This window comes from Oncorhynchus clarkii, chromosome 29 (genome assembly GCF_045791955.1).
Source record: "Oncorhynchus clarkii lewisi isolate Uvic-CL-2024 chromosome 29, UVic_Ocla_1.0, whole genome shotgun sequence".
NCBI lineage: Eukaryota > Metazoa > Chordata > Actinopteri > Salmoniformes > Salmonidae > Oncorhynchus > Oncorhynchus clarkii.
In genome coordinates this window covers 23,233,044-23,248,704 of record NC_092175.1, presented here as the reverse complement: position 1 = coordinate 23,248,704, position 15,661 = coordinate 23,233,044, and the positions used below count along the sequence as shown (strand labels likewise).

The 15,661-nt window shown below is 42.8% G+C and overlaps 1 protein-coding gene across 1 annotated transcript; it reads right to left on the bottom strand.

Moving 5' to 3' along the window:
- Window positions 1–3,134: 3,134 nt before the first annotated feature.
- Window positions 3,135–6,803, bottom strand: LOC139387957 (endothelial differentiation-related factor 1 homolog). The gene is made up of 5 exons (XM_071134360.1): window positions 6,498–6,803; window positions 5,995–6,046; window positions 5,689–5,849; window positions 3,863–3,956; window positions 3,135–3,707 (listed from the first exon to the last, which is right to left on the bottom strand). The coding sequence occupies exons 1-5, from the start codon at window positions 6,573–6,575 to the stop codon at window positions 3,646–3,648; spliced, it is 447 nt and encodes a 148-aa protein (XP_070990461.1). The 5' UTR covers window positions 6,576–6,803; the 3' UTR covers window positions 3,135–3,645.
- Between the last annotated feature and the right edge of the window lie 8,858 nt (window positions 6,804–15,661).

The following is a 15,661-nucleotide window of genomic DNA, read 5'->3' as shown; positions in this document are numbered from 1 at the left end:
GAGGATGGGCTCATTGTAATGGCTGTAATGGAATAAATGGAATGCTATCAAAGTGGAAACCACCACATTCCATTCCAGGGCTCATTGTAATGGCTGTAATGGAATAAATGGAATGCTATCAAAGTGGAAACCACCACATTCCATTCCAGACATTACAATGAGCCCATCCTCTTATAGCTTCTCCCACCAGCCCCCACTGACTCTTACCATACGAGATCCAGAGTCTGCTGGTTTTCTGTTCTACCTGATAATTAATTGCACCCATCAGGGATAATGTGGGGAGCCACTTGTGTATTTAACAGTTCTAAAGCAGACTCTGTGACATCAAAGAGGAGTTCTATAGGATTGCAGGTAAGAGGATCTACAAATTACAGGACAACTGTTAACACATAGTAGGATACTCATTACTTTGTGTGACAGGTTTCCCCAATGTCATTGGTGCAGTGGACTGCACACACATAAGGATAAAAGCCCCCTCAGGTGCCCATGAGGCCGATTTTGTGAATAGGAAATCCTTTCACAGCATTAATGTTCAGGTGAACATAACTTTTTGATATTGTCCATTGACGAACACTCTGCATTGCCAGTGATGTGCATTGATTGGTGTAATATTCCTCATCTTATGATTTCAGATGGTCTGCAATGCTGACTGTGTGATCAGCAATGTTGTGGCAAAATGGCCTGGCTCAGTCCATGACTCCAGAATCTTTCGGGCCTCTGAAATCTATCAGTGCCTATCACAAGGTAAGCCACACAACCCCTATTTATAACCATCATGGCTGTGTCAAGAATATCACTGTGTTTATGAGGTAGTAATGATGAGATTTTGTGTTGACAGGTGAATTCTCTGGTGTGTTGCTGGGAGACAGGGGGTATGGCTGCCAGCCTTTTCTCCTGACACCTTTCACAGACCCCCAGGAAGCACAGCAGGCCTACAACCATGCCCATGCCAGGACCAGGGCCAGAGTTGAAATGACCTTTGGCCTCCTGAAGGCACGCTTTCACTGCCTTCACAAATTAAGGGTCAGCCCTGTTAGGGCATGTGATATTACTGTGGCTTGTGCTGTCCTCCACAATGTGGCCTGCCTGAGGAAGGAGAGGGCCCCCAGAGTGCCACCAGCCATGGACTGGGACAATCCGGCAATCTTCCCTGATGACGACAGTGGTCGGCTGCTGAGGGACCAATATGTGTTGAATTATTTTAGTTAGTATGTGTGCTTTCAATTTTGGTTAAATATGTCCTGCGGTGGCAGAGGAATTTGGGTTTTTTTGGGTTCGTTTTTTGACGAATTTGGCCTCTTATGATGTTTGTGCGGTATACTGTGTGTAATACAAGGCTGCAGGGAGGCTACTGCATCCATTTCCACCTCCTGAAGAAAAAGGATAAAGTCATAAATTTATGAAAGTTTTGATACTTATGACAATGTGATACTTAATATTCTGGCACATCAGCATGTCTTTGTTTATGAAACCATACAATTTCACGAAATGCCCCACATCTGTCATTTTAACAAACTTGTGTTTTTTTCCCCTCTGTGGCCCACTAGCATTTTATATATAGCCTTATAGTCTATGGGAAATGCAGATGACTGACATTAGGGATGAGTCCTGCCAGGATCACCAAGATATCCTGGCTAAACCTGATCTGATTTAATTGAGCCCTAGGCCAAAACCAATTGTAGGCTATACCTTAAGAAAGAATGTAAACTCAAATCTTGGAACAGCACCCTCAAGGGGCAGTATTGAACAAGTATTGAGCACTCCTCCCACCAGCCTCCACTGACTCTTACCTTACGAGGTCCAGAGCCTGCTGGTTTTCTGTTCTACCTGATAATTAATTGCACCCACCTGGTGTCCCAGATCTAAATCAGTCCCTGATTACAGGTGAACAACAAAAAAATAATCCAGAGTTGAGCATTATAGAGTGGCACTGGCAGGGCTGCCGTTTGTCTGAAAACAAATCAAGGACTGGCATTATAAGCCACCTAAGCCAAATGATGCCTGATCAATATTATTTAGCCTTAAGGTAGGCTCAGTTACCAGGTCACAGAGCAAGATACAATATCAATATTGTCCTTGCTTTTGGCACAACAGGAAATCTAACAATGTTAAATTAAACTAATTAAGGTCTAGATTAAAGAGGCAATCAGCAGTTGCTACATCCATTTTTGGACTTAAAAATTAATATATACCCATTGATTCTTAAAGAACATAACTTATAAATGCCTCATGAGCTTAATTCAACTTGTGGTACCCAACAGTTGAGGTTGCTTTGTTATTGTTTCTTCTGTTTATTGACGCTTTACGGGCTCTATTCAATCCGCATTGCAGAAGTTCAACTTTACAGCATGATTGAAATTTAAAGGCAATGTTCCCGCTTTAGCAGACTGCGTTCACATTAAACTGCTTGTCGGCTTAATTGAAAATGACCTTACACCAAATCTGTAACGCTTCAGTTTTACAGATTGAACAGAGCCCTCAATCAGATTTAGCGTTAACCGGCCGTAGCAGACACCAGCATGCATAGTGGATGCTTTGGCGGTGTCTAGGTGGAACTGAGTTGAAACCATCAAATCGGTGAGCAGCTGCTCTTGCGATCATTGTCATTGAAGCCACTCCCGCGTTAATGTTGAGAACGAGAAAGTGTAGGCTATATAGAAATAATTACTCAAAAAGAAAAATCATCCTAATCCAGTTGTAGATTACATCACGTTCCAGTGTTCAAACTTGTAAACAAGGCTGCATTCGATTTCTGTTAATGCGACTCCGTACAGTCAATGGCAATGTCCACTTTAGGTGTAGTGGGTAGCCACTTGCGACAGTTCTAATGCAGTTCAACCTATGCGAGCAACATTTTACATCTAACCCATACAACTCATGGCCCTACTCATAACTCACCCATACAAATAGTTTCACTTCCCTTTACTTGGCATAGTGCTTTTGTGCAAACTCATATAAAAATATTGGTTGTATCAAATGGGTTGTACATTCATTGTAGAACCTGAGTGAGTACAGGGCCAGTGTCAGACTGGTTTTATTACTGCTAGTAACGTAGGACACCAAAATATCTTATTTCAAGGCCTTCTCTAATGTAAAACTGAAGAAAACATTCTAAATAACCATCAGATGACAAGTAGACTGCCAAACTTTATTTTAAATTCAAAACCAAGCTACAGCAGGAGGACATGTTCATATTGTAATGACCTAATAATATACAATGTGTCTGAAAAGGCCACAAACAAGCACTTCCGAAATGGATAAAGAACATGCTCCGAGAAAAAGTAAAATCGATGCACATGGCCATGGTAAAATTCACCTAGTCTGTTTCAAACATCCCAAAATAAGTTAATGCCAAAGCAGTAGCGAACTAAATAAAAATTACATTTCACAGCACTTTTGGTTTGCAAGTTTTGCAATGCATTCAATCATTGTTTATAAGAAGTATTTTGTGATGACTTGTCAGTATATGCAGCTTGTAACGTGGTGGATCACCAGGTCCTGTAGCAGGACAGGTGGAGCTCAGCCCAGGTAGGGGGGGGGGGGGCAGGGTCATAGCGGAGTAGGGAGGTGGGGATAATGGAAGGGGATTTGGGGATGAAAGTGGGGTACATGGGGAAAGGGGGGGCTGATTTCGAGGCTTTGTCCTCATTTCTTCTTGGGTTTTGCCTCCAGGGGCAGTCCAATATCTTTCCTGCGCAGTTTCAAACCTGTGAACAAAAAGTTGCGATGTCAGACAAAAAAAGTACCAATGGGAAAATCCAAAGTACAGATGAATAAGGTGGCATACTACTCCGAGACCTGATTCAACATAGGGGTTGATTAGGAAAAATGTCAGTGTGAGTCTTTCCCAGATTCCACTCACCGATTGCTCTCTCAATCTTTCCCATGACCTGATTGTTGGGAATTGCTTTCCCACACTCATAGTCAGCAATGACCTGAGGCTTCTCATTGATTTTCTGAAAGTGAAAGCCAAAAGAGATGTCAGGAAAAATCTGTAACCTAAAATGTTTATTCTATTTAGACCTACAGTGCATTCAGAAAGTATTCAGACCCCTTGACTTTTCCCACATTTTGTTACAGCCGTATTCTAAAATGAATTAAATTGTTTTCCCCCCTTCAATCTACACACAACACCCCATAATGACAAAACAAATGTATTAAAAATATCACATTTACATAAGTATTCAGACCCTTCACTGAGTACTTTGTTGAAGCACCTTTGGCAGTGATTACAGCCTCGAGTCGTCTTGGGTATGACCCTACAAGCATGGCACGCCTGTGTTTGGGGAGTTTTTCACATTCTTCTCTGCAGATCCTCAAGCTCTATCAGGTTGGATGGGGAGTGTTGCTGCACAGCTATTTTCAGGTCTCTCCAGAGATGTTCGATAGGGTTCAAGTCCGGGCTCTGGCTGGGCCACTGAGACTTGTCCCAACGCCACTCCTGCTTTGTCTTAGCTGTATGCTTAGGGTCGTTGTCCTGTTGGAAGGTGAATCTTCGCCCCAGTCTGAGGTCCTGAGTGCTCTGGAGCAGGTTTTCATCAAGGATCTCTCTGTACTTTGCTCCCTTTATCTTTCCCTTGGTCCTGACTAGTCTCTCAGTCCATGCCGCTGAAAACATCCCCACAGCATGATGTTGCCACCACCATGCGCCACTGTAGGGATGGTGCCAGGTTTCCTCCATACGTGACGTTGCAAACTACAAGCCGGTTGTCATGTGCCTTTTACTGAGGAGTGGCTTCCGTCTGGTCACTCTACCATAAATGCCTGATTAGCGGAGTGCTGCAGAGATGCTTGTCCTTCTGGAAGGTTCTCCCCTCTCCACAGAGGAACTCTGTAAGAGTGGCCATCGGGTTCTTGGTCACTTCCCTGACAAAGGCACTTCTCCCCCCGACTGCTCAGTTTGGCCGGGCGGCCAGCTCTAGGAAGAGTCTTGGTGGTTCCAAACTTCTTTAATTGAAAAATGGAGGCTACTGTGTTATTGGGGACCATCAATGCTACAGAAATGTTTTGGTACCCTTCCCCAGATCTGTGCCTTGACACAATCCTGTCTCGGAACTCTACAGACAATTCCTTCGACCTCTAGGCTTGGTGTTTGCTCTGACATGCACTGTCAATTGTGGTATCTTATATAGACGGGTGTGTGCCTTTCCAAATCATGTCCATTTAAATGAATTTACCACAGGTGGACTTAAGAAAACATCTCAAGGACAATCAATGGAAACAGGATGCACCTAAGCTCAATTTCGAGTCTCATAGCAAAGGGTCTGAATGCTTAAGTAAATAAGGTATCCATTTTTTACTTTGAATAAATAAGCTACAATTTCTAGAAACCTGTTTTCACTTGTGGTGTTGTGTGTAGATTAAGGGGGGGAAATAATTTAATCAATTTTAGAATAAGGCTGTAATGTAACAAAATGTGGAAAAAGGGAAAGGGTCTGAATACTTTCTGAATGCACTGTACAGTCAAACTGTTGAAATGTCAATCATCACTGAGGCCATCTATTTTAAGGTACACATACATTGGAGGCATCTTCAAAGTGTCCTCCCATCCTCATATGTACTGATGTGAAAGTATTGGACATAATTTTCACCTACACTGTGTTTAGATGAGTGCAGAAGAGACAAGGAAGCCACAGAAATGCACCAATATCTTAATGAGTCATATGGGTTTGCGGTAACATTACTCACAGTGGCTAGGTCTTTCTGGGTGAGGCCCTTGTTCTGGCGTCCCTGCTGGATGACCTTTCCCACCTCCAGGGAGACCCGCTGGTGCTGCAGCTCCTCCGTCTCACGGTCCAGCTTGGCCGTGTTCTTGGTCATCAGGTGCTGCTTGTTCTGCCCTGCAGACCCTGTGGAGACATTCATTGGCATGGTAAGCATAAACAAGCCATAACATAATTTAATTCAGAAATCAATCCTTCATGTCCCAGACTTCCCAGTAGGGGAGTTGGTGGATTGCACCTTGCATGGATTGCTGTATAGAACAAGGCTTACATTTCTTAGTAGTCTCGAGGTCTTCTCCACGTCTCTGTGCAGCTGTGATAGCCTAGACAAAACATGGCATATTATTCAAATGTACTCTACGTCGTTCCATAACATAGGGATATATTTAGTTAGCTTGTACAGCTGACGAGTAGGCCAGGCCAGGGGGGCTGATCCAACACAGAATCAAAACACAGGCTACGAAAAACGCAGAAAATGTTTGATAAAAGTCCAATTCATCGACGTCAGTCAAATGATTAGACGCCAACCCACATAGTTGCTATTTCTGTCCACGTCGACCGTTTTACCGAGCAGGAAACGCCAGGGAGAGGCGAGGTCACAATCAAATCCCCGGGATTTATTAGCAAGCTTCCCTGCCAGTGACAGTGTGCAGCCTACATGGGCTCAGTGGTTTGATTAATTAAATCGCATATTTATTTACAATATATCGAGTTGTTTCTCAGGTTCACATGCTAAGTGGCTAATGCTAGCTGCTCTAGCTAGCAGCTAGCTACCTGCTTAGATTTGGCCTGCGCAGCAGTCGGACCCTTCTTCCTCAAAACCGTCACGGTGTCCCAGTCGCTTTCTGCCATTGTTTCCAGGAATTATTCGATAGCCGTAACGACAATAATTATACAAAAATAAAGCTAACGTTAAATGCCTGGGTATCAAAACGATATCTGGCGACGTAAGGCTACTTCTTTCCTACGCTTGCTTTGACAACAACAACAAACGACGAACTAATAACAAACACCCACGCTTCTTTCAAATCCAAAGCTTTATTCAAAACAACCTCAGATATGTTAACCTAGATCTACAGTGACCTCTGCTGTTAAAAAGGAAGTGCTTGAGAACAAAGGAAATGTCAATGATCTATGTTTTTATTTATTTATTGCAGAAACACCTGTATACATACAAGAAGTATACAAAAAGACAATGATACAATATTCAAGGGGTTACAACACATTACAGATTATACAAAGACCTTAAAATATACGCAAGTATTGATTGTTTTAACAGCTTTCTTGTTAGAAGAATGTAGAGTGGTCTTAATGTACTGCTCGAATTCCTTATACATAACATGGAAGATGTTTTTTTTATTAGTGAATTTACATTTATTCATATTTCCCATTAGCACAATTAGATTTATGAGGTAAAATGTTTTTTCTTTATACTTATTATAGTTAAGGAAACCGAGCAGCACATTCTCACATAACAAACAAAAGTCATCAAGAATATTAACAATTATAAAACTATGAATATCTTGACATAATTTCTTTACAAAGAGACAATGTCAAAATAAATGCAAAACTGTTTCTGGATGCTATACACAAAAAATACAGTTAATGTTAATGTCTTTTCTTAGTTTCTTCAGGTGGTGCAGGGTAAAATGTTTGTTTTCCAGTCTTCATAGGTTGATGTTACATGTTACCGTAACAACAAAGTAGTAACCTTAACCACAGTGTTTACTTTATGCCTAACCTTAAATTTTGATCATAGAGCACATTTTTGCTTTCATTCATTTTTTACGATATAGCCAAATTTGACTTATTGGCTGTGGTTATTGTGATAACCAGTATTAATTGCTTGATGTTACAAAGTATCCCGTATTCATAATGTAATAGTGGTTGATATCAAGTATCCATACAATGTACTGTAGCAATATAAACATGGGTGGAGGCTGCTGAGGGGAGGATGGCTCATAATAATGATTGTAATGGAGTCAATTGAATGGTATCAACCACATGGAAATCACTTGTTTGATACCATTCCACTGACTCCATTCCAACCATTATTATGAGTAATCCTCCCCTTAGCAGTCTCCACTGGATTGGGAATTCAGAGGTGGAGTGGAGGAGCCTCTATTTGAAGGTGTAGAGTTAAGATTAGGGTTGAGCCATGCCCTGTCAGCTGCCATCTCTCCACACTTTCCTCTTGCCCCATGTCCAGCTAGTCTGGCTGATACAAACTCGAAGTCCTCCTCCAAGTCTGCTGTGTACCACATGGGTCGCATCAGCCAGGCAAATGTCCATCCTAACCGTAACTTCATGTCCACACCCCGGTTCAACCCTAACCCTTACCTCAACCCTAAAAGTAGACTGGTAATACATTGTACTTAGAGCTGTAGCACAAACCAAAACCATAACCCTAGTAATACATTGTACTTAAAGCTATAGAAACAACCAAACCATAACTCTAACCCTAGGCTGGTAATACATGTACAGCTGTAGAGCCAACCATAACCCTAAATTTAACCCTAGACTGGAAATATTGTACTTATAGCTGTAGCACCAACCCCAATCCTAGACTGGTAATACATTATAATTCTAACTTTATGTCCACACCCTGGCGTAACCCTTACCCTAGCCATAACTCTAGCTTCATGTCCACACCTTGGCTTAAACCTTGGCAATAATAACCCTAAGAGTTTATCATCCTTTTCTCTTTGGACCCATAAGATGCTGGAGCTCGGCTCCCCCTTTGACCCAAGGTGCAGGAGCCTGGCTTCGATTGCTCTGGCTCCATTTCAACAGTGACTATAAAACAGGTCATCAACAAGGTTACAAATACATACTGGAATGAACTTAGTAATTTTTCTCTGTAGCCTTTAACTCCTGATGATTTAATTTAGTATTTGATGGAATTTGCCTATTATTGTTGTGGAACAGGTTTAAAAATGGTTCAACATGCATACGCAGATTGTGTTGAGGGTATTTTCTTTATTATACACTGAGATAACTACGTAACAAGGTGTACACTTTTTAGGTAAGATTAGCCAATTATGTATTGCTGATGCTATGTATTGGCCCTTGAGAGAGACTTTGACGCCACCGGTCGCCCATATAGCCACTCCCCAGTATGAGCAGTCCTCCATAGGAATGAATAGAATGCTACAGTATTTCAATTAAATGCTTCAAGGACAAAATTACATGTATTTACACTGAACAAAAACATAAACGCAGCATGTAAAGTGTTGGTCCCAAGTTTCATGAGCATAAATGAAAGATCCCAGAATTGTTCCATGTGCACAAAAAGCTTATTTCTCTCAAATGTTGTGCACAAATTAGTTTATATCCCTGTTAGTGAGCATTTCTCGTTTGTCAAGGTAACCCATCCACCTGACAGGTGTGGCATATCAAGAAGCTGATTAAACAGCATGATCATTACACTGGTGCACCTTGTGCTGGGGACAATAACAGGCAACTCTAAAATGTGCAGTTTTGTCACAATGCCACAGATATCTCAAATTCTGAGGTAGCATGCAATTGGCATGCTGACAGCAATAATGTCCATCAGAGCTGTTGCCAGAGAATTGAATGTTAATTTCTCTACCATAAGCCGCCTCCTAACATTGTTTTAGAGAATTTGGCTGTACGTCCAACCAGCCTCAGAATGGCAGACTACATGAAACCACGCCAGCCCAGGACCTCCACATTTGGCTTCTTCACCTGCAGGATTGTCTGAGACCAGCCACCTGGACAGCTGATTAAACTGTGGGTTTGCACAACCAAATCATTTCTCCTCATCAAGGTCTTGACCTGACTCCAGTTTGGTGTCGTAACCAGCTTCAGTAGGAAAATGCTCACGTTCCATGGCCACTGGCACGCTGGAGAAGTGTCCTCTTCAAGGATGAATCCTGCTTTCAACTGTACTGATATTTTAACATTTTTATTTCACCTTTATTTAACCAGGTAGGCCAGTTGAGAACAAGTTCTCATTTACAACTGCGACCTGGCCTAGATTAAGCAAAGCAGTGCAATGAAAACAACAACACAGAGTTACACGTGGGATTAACAAACGTACAATAACACAATAGAAAAATCTATGTACAGTCGAGGCCAAAAATGTTGAGAATTACACAAATATTAATTTCCACAAAGTTTGCTGCTTCAGTGTCTTTAGATATTTTTGTCAGATGTTATTATGGAATACATTGTATAATTACAAGCATTTCATAAGAGTCAAAGGCTTTTATTGAGAATTACAGTACATGAAGTTGATGCAAAGAGTCAATATTTGCAGTGTTGACCCTTCTTTTTCAAGACCTCTGCAATCCACCCTGAGAAGCAACCCCACACATGAATGGTCTCAGGATGCTTTACTGTTGGCATGACACAGGACTGATGCTTACCTTGTCTTCTCCGGACAAGCTTTTTTCCGGATGCCCCAAACAATCGGAAAGGGGATTCATCATAGAAAATGACTTTACCCCAGTCCTCAGCAGTCCAATCCCTGTACCTTTTGCAGAATATCAGTCTGTTCCTGATGTTTTTCCTGGAGAGAAGTGGCTTCTTTGCTGCCCTTCTTGACATCAGGCCATCCTCCAAAAGTCTTCGCCTCACTGTGTGTCACATCTGCCTGCTGCCATTCCTGAGCAATCTTGGACTGGTGGTGCCCTGATCCAGCAGCTGACTCATCTTTAGGAGACGGTCCTGGCGCTTGCTGGACATTCTTGGGCGCACTGAAGCCTTCTTCACAACAATTGAACCGCTCTCCTTCAAGTTCTTGATGATCCGTATAAATGGTTGATTTAGATGCAATCCTACTGGCAGCAATATCCCTGCCTGTGAAGCCCTTTTTGTGCAAAGTAATGATGACGGCACATGTTTCCTTGCAGGTAACTGTGGTTGACAGAGGAAGAACAATGATTCCAAGCACCACCCTCCTTTTGAAGCTTCCAGTCTGTTATTTGAACTCAATCAGCATGACAGCGTGATCTCCAGCCTTGTCCTCGTCAACACTCACACCTGTGTTAACGAGAGAATCACTGACATGATGTCAGCTGGTCCTTTTGTGGCAGGGCTGAAATGCAGTGGAAATGTTTTTTGGGGATTCAGTTCATTTGCATGGCAAAGAGGGACTTTGCAATTAATTGCAATTAATCTGATCACTCTTTATAACATGCTGGAGTATATGCAAATTGCTATCATACAAACTGAGGCAGCAGACAATGTGAAAATGAATATGTATCATTCTCAAAACTTTTGGCCACGACTGTACAGTGTGTGCAAATGTAGTAAGATTAGGGAGGTAAGGCAATAAATAGGCCATAGAGGTGAAATAATTACAATTTAGCATTAACACTGGAATTATAGATGTGCAGATGATGATGTGCAAGTAGAGATACTGGGGTGCAAAAGAGCAAAAAATAATAAAATAAATAACAATATGGGACGAGGTATTGGGCTGTGTATTGGTACAGTGATCGGTAAACTGCTCTGACAGCTGATGCTTAAAGTTACAGAGGGAGATATAAATCTCCAGCTTCAGTGATTTTTGCAATTCGTTCTAGTCATTGGCAGCAGAGAACTGGAAGGAAAGGCGGCCAAAGGAAATGTTGGCTTTGGGGATGACCAGTGAAATATACCTGCTGGTGCACATGCTACAGATGGGTGTTGCTATGGTGACCAGTGAGCTGAGATAAGGCGGGGTTATACCTGGCAAAGACTTATAGATGACCTGGAGCCAGTGGGTTTGGCGACGAATATGTAGCGAGGGCCAGCCAATGAGAGCATACAGGTCGCAGTGGTGGGTAGTTTTTGGGGCTTTGGTGATAAAACAGATGGCATTGTGATAGACTACATCCAATTTGCTGAGTAAATTGTTGGAGGCTATTTTGTAAATGACATCGCCAAAGTCAAGAATCGGTAGGATAGTCAGTTTTACGGGGGTATGTTTGGCAGCATGAGTGAAGTGAGTCTGGAAGGAGAGTTTACAGTCTAACCAGACACCTAGGTATTTGTAGTTGTCCACATATTCTAAGTCAAAACCGTCCAGAGTAGTGATGCTAGTTGGGCAGGCGGGTGCGGGCAGCAATCGGTTGAAGAGCATTTATGTAGTTTTACTAGCATTTAAAAGCAGTTGGAGGCCACGGAAGGAGTGTTGTATGGCATTGAAGCTTGTTAGGAGGTTTGTTAGCACAGTGTCCGAAGAAGGGCCAGATGTATACATAATGGTGTCGTCTGCGTAGAGTTGGATCAGAGAGTCACCAGCCCGAGAATTGAACCCTGTGGCACCCCCATAGAGATTGCCAGATTTGACACACTGAACTCTGTCTGAGAAGTAGTTGGTGAGGCAGTCATTTGAGAAAACAAGGCCATTGAGTCTGCCAATAAGAATGTGTGATTGACAGAGTCGAAAGCCTTGGCCAGGTCGATGAAGACGGCTGCACAGTACTGTCTTTTATCGATGGTGGTTATGATATCATTTAGGACCTTGAGTGTGGCTGAGGTGCACCGATGACCAGCTCCGAAACCAGATTGCATGGTGGAGAAGGTACGGTGGGATTCAACATATCGATGATATGTTTGTTAACTTGGCTTTTGAATATTTTAGAAAGGCAGGGCAGGATGGATATAGGTCTATAACAGTTTGGGTCTAGAGTGTCTCCCCCTTTTGAAGAAAGGGATGACCGCGGCAGCTTTCCAATCTTTGGGGACCTCAGATGATACGAAAGAGAGGTTGAAGAGGCTACAATTTTGGTGGATAATTTCAGAAAGAGAGGGTCCAGATTGTCTAGCCCTGCTGATTTGTAGGGATCCAGATTTTGCAGCTCTTTCAGCTGTCTGGATTTGGGTGAAGGAGAAGCGGGGGAACTTGGGCAAGTTTCTGTGGGGGGTGCAGAGCTGTTGGCCGGGGAAGGGGTAGCCAGGTGGAAAGCATGGCCAGCCGTGGAAAAATGCTCGTAGAAATGATCGATTATCGTAGATTTATCGGTGGTGACAGTGTTTCCTAGCCTCAGTGCAATGGGCAGCTGGGAGGAGGTGCTCTTATTCTCCATGGACTTTACAGTGTCCCAAAACTTTGTGGAATTAGTGCTACAGGATGCACATTTCTGTTTGAAAAAGCTAGCCTCAGTCCTAACTGACTGTGTATATTGGTTCCTAACTTCCCTGAAAAGTTGCATATTGCAGGGGTTATTCAATGATAATGCAGTACGCCATAGGATGTTTTTGTGCTGGTCAAGGGCAGTCAAGTCTGGAGTGAACTAAGGGCTTTATCTTAGTTCTAATTTTTTTTGAATGGGGCATGCTTATTTAAGATGGTGAGGAAAGCACTTTTAAAGAGCAACCAGACATCCTCTACTGACAGGATGCGGTCAATATCCTTCCAGAAAACCCATGCCAGGTCGATTAGAAAGGCCTGCTCGCTGAAGTGTTTTAGGGAGAGTTTGACAGTGATGAGGGGTGGTCGTTTGACCACGGACCCATTACGGACGCAGGCAATGAGGCAGTGATCGCTGAGATCCTGGTTGAAGACAGCAGAGGTGTATTTAGAGGGCAAGTTTGTCAGGATGAAATCTATGAGGGTGCCCATGGTTACGGATTTAGGGTTGTACCTGGTAGGTTCCTTGATAATTTGTGTTAGATTAAGGGGATCTAGTTTAGATTGTAGGACGGCCGGGGTGTTAAGCATGTCCCAGTTTAGGTCACCTAACAGTACGAACTCTGAAGATAGATGGGGGCAATCAATTCACATATGGTGTCCAGGCAACAGCTGGGGGATGAGGGGGGTCTATAACAAGCGGAAACGGTGAGAGACTTGTTTCTGGAAAGGTGGATTTTTAGAAGTAGAAGCTCGAACTGCTTGGGCATGGACCTGGATAGTATGATAAACACAGCAGGCTATCTCTGCAGTGGATTGCAACTCCGCCCCCTTTGGCAGTTCTATCTTGTCGGAAAATGTAGTTGGGGATGGAAATTTCTGCATTTTTGGTGACTTTCCTAAACCAGGATTCAGACATGGCTAGGACATCAGGGTTGGCGGAGTGTGCTAAAGCAGTAAATAAAACAAACTTAGGGAGGAGGCTTCTGATGTTAACATGCATGAAACCAAGGCTTTTACGGTTACAGAAGTCTACAAATGAGAGCGCCTGGGGAATAGGTGTGGTACTGGAGACTACAGGGGATAACCTCTACATCACCAGAGGAACAGAGGAGGAGTAGGATAAGGGTACGGCTAAAGGCTATAAGAACTGGTCGTCTAGTGCGTTGGGAACAGAGAATAAAAAGAGCAGATTTCTGGACGTGGTAGAATAGATGAGGTGTGGGGGGTGGGACAAAAGAGCTATCAAAGGCAAGTTGGGCGGGGCTGGGGGCTCTATAGTGAAATAAAACAATAATAACTAACCTAAACAGCAGTAGACAAGGCATATTGACATTAGTGAGAGGCATGTGTAGCCGAGTGATCATAGGGTCCAATGAGCAGCAATTAAATGAGTCAGGGAGCCGTTCGGTAGTCGCTACTACGCTAGGCGAGCTTGAGACACGACAATTCAGAAAGCTAGCGGGCCGGGGAAAGCAGATGGGTCTTTGGCATCGTTGCAACGGAAAAGCCTGTTGAAACCTCCTCGGACGATTATGTCGGCAGACCAGTCGTGATGGATCACAGGGGCTCCATGTCGGCAATAAAGGGTCCAGGCCAATTGGCAAAAGAGGAATTGTAGCCCAAGAATTAGCTGGTAGACCTCTTCGGCTAGCCGGGAGATGGGCCTAGCTCGAGGCTAACTGCCGTTTGCTTCGGGACAGAGGTGTTAGCCAGCAGTAGCCAATCAGGTGATGGACGACTGTGTGCCGTTGTGAACAGAGTGGCAGTGGGGTTATGGTATGGGCAAGCATAAGCTACGGGCAACGAACACAATTGCATTTCATCAACGGTAATTTCAATGCACAGATATACTGTGATGAGATCCTGAGGCCCATTGTCATGCCATTGATCTTTCGCCATCAGCTCATGTTTCAGCATGATCATGCACAGCTGTTGTCGCAAGGATCTGTACACAATTCCTGGAATCTGGCAGTGGTGGAAAAGGTACTCAATTGTCTTACTTGAGTAAAAGTAAAGATGCTTTAATAGAAAATGACTCAAGTAAAAGTCACCCAGTAAAATACTACTTGAGTAAAAATCTAAAAGTATTTGGTTTTAAATATACTTAAGTATCAAAAGTAAATGGAATTGATAAAATGTACTTAAGTATCAAAAGTAAAAGTATAATCCATTTCCAATTCCTTATATTAAGCAAACCAGACGGCATAATTGTATTTATTTTTGTATTAATTAGCGGATAGCCAGGGGCAGACTTCAACACTAAAGACATAATTTACAAACATTTGTGTTTAGTGAGTCCGCCTGATCAGAGGCAGTAGGGATGACCAAGGATGTTCTCTTGATAAGTGTGTGAATTGGACCATTTTCCTGTCAAGTACTTTTGGGTGTCAGGGAAAATATATGGAGTAAAAAGTACATTATTTTCTTTAGGAATGTAGTGAAGTAAAAGTTGTTTTTTTTTAAACATAAAAAAAATTGTAAATACAGATACACCAAAAAAACTACTTAAGTAGTACTTTAAAGTATTTTTTACTTAGGTACTTTACATCACTCGAGTCTGGAAATGTCCTAGTTCTTCCATGGCCTGCATACTACACAGACATGTCACCCATTTCCCATGTTTGGAATGCTATGGATCGATGTATACGACAGCGTGTTCTAGTTCCTGCCAATATCCAGCAACTTCGCACAGCCATTGAAGAGTGGGACAACATTACACAGGCCACAATCAACAGCCTGATCAACTCTATGCAAAAGAGATGTGTCACGTTGCATGAGGCAAATGGTGGTCACACCAGATACAAACTGCTTCTCTGATCTACTGGTTCTCTGATCTCTGGTCTACTCCCCT